Genomic DNA, 4,866 nt, shown 5'->3' on the forward strand with positions numbered 1-4,866 from the left:
TGTATAAATACTAGAATTATTATCCTTTCCCCTAGATTAGAACTCTAGAGTAAACACTAGTAGTCTAGTACACTACACAGCCACAACCACATATAACTGCAACATATATATAACAAACAATGTAGCCAAATGACTAGATAACTCAATTGACAATACCTCAATGTTCGGCTTTGAAACAAGGGCCTCAATAACTTCAAGATCACCAACAATAGAACCAATCTTCTTATCTAAAATTCAAAGTAAGCCAAGACTCATATATTAGCAAACATGATTATGATAAAATATTGTACAACTAAAACTAGGATGCTTTTTCTAACCTCTTCTTTCTGCAGCAACCCAATCTTTCATGTATATCAAAGCTTCAACCATTTCACGGTCAAGGTGGCTACGGAAAGGATCAACAACACGTCCACCAGCGCTAAAAGCAGACTCAGAAGCCACAGTTGAGACTTGTATAGCTAGCAAATCATGAGCTATTTTTAAAAGAATAGGATACTCATCGGTCTGGTTCTTCCACTATGCCAAGATATCAAACTGACCACTGAGCCTCAGAGGCGGATCTGCCATGTACTTGTCCAGCTCATTCAAATCATCAGCACCATGCCCACTAGACTCATACAAGAAGTTCTCTAGTTCATCATCTCCACTGTCCACTAACATGTCATCTGTATCCTTAGCATCATTTGATCCACTTTTAGGCCTTGAAGATGAAGGAGCAGCAGCAGCATAGAACTGGTACAATTTCTTCATGACATCAACAAGTTCATCAACATGAACTTGAGATGAGATGCCATGGAATTTTCTCATGTAGAACTCGATAAGCCTTTTCTTATATCTAGGATCTAGAAAGCAGGCAACAACAAGTGTAGTGGATGATTTCTTCCAATATTTTTCAAACTTCCTACTCATAGAAGTAGCCATTGCACTAATAGTGATATCTTGACAAATAGACCATTCATCTAGTAAAATCTTTATCTCACAAAACCCTCTATAGAACAGATTTGCAGTTGGATATAAAGTACCAGACAACAGTTTAGTGAGATCAAAGAATTTCTTCTAGCATTGGAACAATTTAAATGACATGGCCCATTCACCAGGAGAAGGAGTGATTTTTCATACCATACATTGGATGTGCACCTCTTGTGCCTCTTTCCACAAGGTACATCTCCCTCTTGCACAGGCTCATCGCCGTCAACGCTGATTGCACTTGCAGTACTTGTTCCAGCAGCAACAAAACCTCTATCACTTGCACCAGTAGCACCTATGTCACTTGCAACAGCAGCACCTAGATCTCTCGCACCAGCAGCACGTATGTCACTTGCAATGGTAGCACCACTGCCACCAGCACCTTCTAGGCCAGCACCACCTGAACCACTGCCACTAGCACCACCTGAACCTAAACCACTGCCACCAGCAGCAGCACTGCCACCTTGACTTGGACTAGATGCAGGAGTTGCACTTGCAGATGATACAGACAGACATATACCAAGATCTTTACCACAATTACCAGGGCTTTCACTTGACCTCTTAGATCCTACCAAGACAAGAATAGAACACAACAATATGAATCTAAGACACCAGTATGAATCAAAATGACCAAAGTAATTGGACCTTACTCAATTACTTTTACTCATGCATCTGTTGGTTGCAATTGCAATATGAATCTAAAACATTCATTTGGGAATCAAAATGATAGTAGCAATTGGACCTTACTCAATTACTTTTACTCATGCATCTGTTAGTTTGATAGTTTCATCTAACACACAAGCAATAAAACACAAGGGGACAATATTCATCTGTTAGTTTCAACCCTAACAACAAGCAATCCCATGTAGTGATTCGCACATCTAACATCTTTGCCAATAAATGAAACATACACTAATTCACACATCTTTACCTGCCGTTGGAAAAGGCGCGAGGGTGCTGCTGTTCACCGGCGGGGGTGGCTCTAGGAAGAGGCAGCGCTTGGAGGTAGATGAGGCAGATGCAAAACCAGAAGCTTGCTCACTTGGTGGTGGCTTCATCTTGGCGTCTAGGCTGCCTCCCAAGCCCCCCAAGTCATGGATCTATTGTCGCCTCATCGGGCGACAGCGGCCACCGGCTAGGCAAGGCACCAGGGACCGAGGGAGGCCAGGCTGCCAGGTGCTAGGAGCCTAGGAGAGGAGAGCTAGAAGGTGCTTGAGAGTTGAGAGAGACTAAGAGTCTGAGAGGGAGAGCCGGAGAGGAGGGAATGCAGCGTGGGTGAGTTGCGGTGGGTGGCGGTGTGCGGCTTGCGGCGTGCGGGCGAGTTGAGAGAGACTGCCGAAGCCGAAGAGGCAAAGATTGGGGATTTGGGGTTGGCCCCGTGGCTGCTTAGGGTTTGCAGCGTGCGGGCGAGTTGAAAGACTTGCGGCGTGGGGTTTTAGGGTTTGGGCGACGGATGTGGCCGTGTGGCGTGGGGTTTGGGCGGGCCAGCGGGGTGAGTTGGGTTGTTTGCATGGAGGCCTTGAAAACAGGAATTTCCTGCGGTAGTTTCCTGAACAAATACGAGATCCACTAATTCGGTTAGGAAATCACTCTAACCGATTTCGACACCGGATTCGCCGTATTTTCCCGGATTTCTTCCCGAATCCATTTTTTTCCGAGAAAACGATATTCGGTCAGGGATTTTCGGTATTCGGTGTCGGTTGGTATGGGAATTTCCCGTTCCCATTTTCATCCATAGTTGCACGCTTCATGAGCTCCTCCCATTACAATGGGGATCCCATGACAGCAAGAACTAGTTGTCTAATATTCTCAATTGTGGGTGTGATTACACTCAAACCATCCCTAGCAACAAGGTTCAGTATGTGACAAGCACACCGCACATGGAAGAATAGTCCATCACATATCAAAGCCGTTGAACTAGCATTGGCCCTTAGATCAGAGATGATGTCTTTGACTGCTACTTCATTTGCTGATGCATTGTCCAAGGTCAGAGCAAACATTCTCTTGTCAATATACCACTTAACCATAAGTTCAGTAAATGCCTCAGAGAGCTTTGTACCGGTATGATGGCCCTGTACATGCACAAAGTTCACAATCCTTTTCTGGATATACCAATTGTCATCTATCCAATGTACAGTTACACACATGTATGACTTGTTCTGATTTGAAGTCCACATGTCCATGGTGGCACTAAACCGACAAGAGACAGATTTGAACATGCTATACAACCTCTCCTTTTTAGCTAAGAACATGTTCATAATTTCTTTCCTAATGGTAACACGAGATCTGATTGGAAAGGTAGGACGCAGGGATTTGAGGAAATCAACAAAATACTCATGCTCAGATATATTAAATGGGTACTCATGCATGACTATTGCCAAGTAAAACTTTCTCAAGCTAGCCTCTTCATCATACCTGTATGGTACCACAATAGTCATGTCTTTCCCCCCATCTTTTTCCACTTTGAGCTGCTGCTGGCCCTTCACTATACTATGTGACACCCTCAGATGGGTCCAAAATCCAGTTGTTCCGTAGTTGCTCTCACATCTACCCTTGTGATTGCATTTGGGCCAATCGCAATAAGCCCACATCTAAACATATGTCTTGCCATTATCCTCAACGACCACTCTCTTCTTGGTAAAGTACTGCCATACATTGGATGTGCACCTCTTGTGCCTCTTTCCAGAAGGTACATCTCCCTCTTACACAAGCTCATCGCCATCAATGCTGATTGCACTTGCAATACTTGTTCCAGCAGCAACAAAACCTCTATCACTTGCACCAGTAGCACCTATGTCACTTGCAACAGCAGCACCTAGATCACTCGCACCAGCAACATGTATGTCACTTGCAATGGCAGCACCACTACCACCAGCACCTTCTAGGCTAGCACCACCTAAACCACTACCACCAGCACCACCTGAACCTAAACCACTGCCACTAGCAGCAGCACTGCCACCTTGACTTAGACTAGATGCAGGAGTTGCACTTGCAGATGATACAGACAGACATATACCAAGATCTTTACCACAATTACCAGGGCTTTCACTTGACCTCTTAGATCCTGCCAAGACAAGAATAGAACACAACAATATGAATCTAAGACACCAGTATGAATCAAAATGACCAAAGTAATTGGACCTTACTCAATTACTTTTACTCATGCATCTGTTGGTTGCAATTGCAATATGAATCTAAAACATTCATTTAGGGAATCAAAATGACAGTAGCAATTGGACCTTACTCAATTACTTTTACTCATGCATCTGTTAGTTTGATAGTTTCATCTAACACACAAGCAATAAAACATAAGGGGACAATATTCATCTGTTAGTTTCATCCCTAACAACAAGCAATCCCATGTAGTGATTCACACATCTAACATCTTTGCCAATAAATGAAACATACACTAATTCACACATCTTTACCTACCGTTGGAAAAGGCGCGAGGGTGCTGCTGTTCATCGGTGGGGGTGGCTCTAGGAAGAGGCGGCGCTTGGAGGCGAATGAGGTAGATGTAGAACTAGAAGCTTGCTCACTTGGTGGTGGCTTCATCTTGGCGTCTGGCCTGCCTCCCTAGCCCCCCAAGTCGTGGATCTGTTGTTGCCTCATCGGACAGCGGCGGCCACCGGCAAGGCAAGGCACCAGGAGGGACCAAGGGAGGCCAGGCCGCTAGGCGCCAGGAGCCCAAGAGAGGAGAGCTAGAGAGGCGCTTGAGAGTTGAGAGAGACTGAGAGTCTGAGAGGGAGAGCTGGAGAGGAGGGAATGCGGCGCGGGCGAGTTGTGGTGGGTGGCGGCGTGCGGCGTGCGGCGTGCGGCGTGTGGGCGAGTTGAGAGAGACTGCCAAAGCTGAAGAGGCGAAGATTGGGGATTTGGGGTTGGCCCCGCGACTGCTTAGGG

The 4,866-nt window shown here is 45.5% G+C and overlaps 1 protein-coding gene across 1 annotated transcript; it reads right to left on the reverse strand.

Annotated features, from left to right (window-relative positions):
* Positions 1-3,668: 3,668 nt before the first annotated feature.
* LOC136549090 (GPI-anchored hemophore cfmA-like) lies at positions 3,669-4,521 on the reverse strand. The gene is made up of 3 exons (XM_066540390.1): positions 4,399-4,521; positions 4,121-4,160; positions 3,669-4,030 (listed from the first exon to the last, which is right to left on the reverse strand). Exons 1-3 carry the CDS (start codon positions 4,519-4,521, stop codon positions 3,669-3,671), a joined length of 525 nt encoding a protein of 174 aa, XP_066396487.1.
* Positions 4,522-4,866: the final 345 nt, after the last annotated feature.

The sequence above is a fragment of the Miscanthus floridulus genome, chromosome 4, assembly GCF_019320115.1.
Source record: "Miscanthus floridulus cultivar M001 chromosome 4, ASM1932011v1, whole genome shotgun sequence".
Classification (NCBI taxonomy): domain Eukaryota; kingdom Viridiplantae; phylum Streptophyta; class Magnoliopsida; order Poales; family Poaceae; genus Miscanthus; species Miscanthus floridulus.

Excerpts from the sequence above, each read along its gene's own strand:
- LOC136549090 (XM_066540390.1), bottom strand. The coding sequence starts at position 4,521 with ATGAAGCCACCACCAAGTGAGCAAGCTTCTAGTTCTACATCTACCTCA. Across the intron at positions 4,161-4,398 it reads CCCTCGCGCCTTTTCCAACG|ATTCATATTGCAATTGCAAC; the intron begins GTAGGTAAAGAT and ends TGAATGTTTTAG. Across the intron at positions 4,031-4,120 it reads CAACAGATGCATGAGTAAAA|GATCTAAGAGGTCAAGTGAA; the intron begins GTAATTGAGTAA and ends TTGTCTTGGCAG.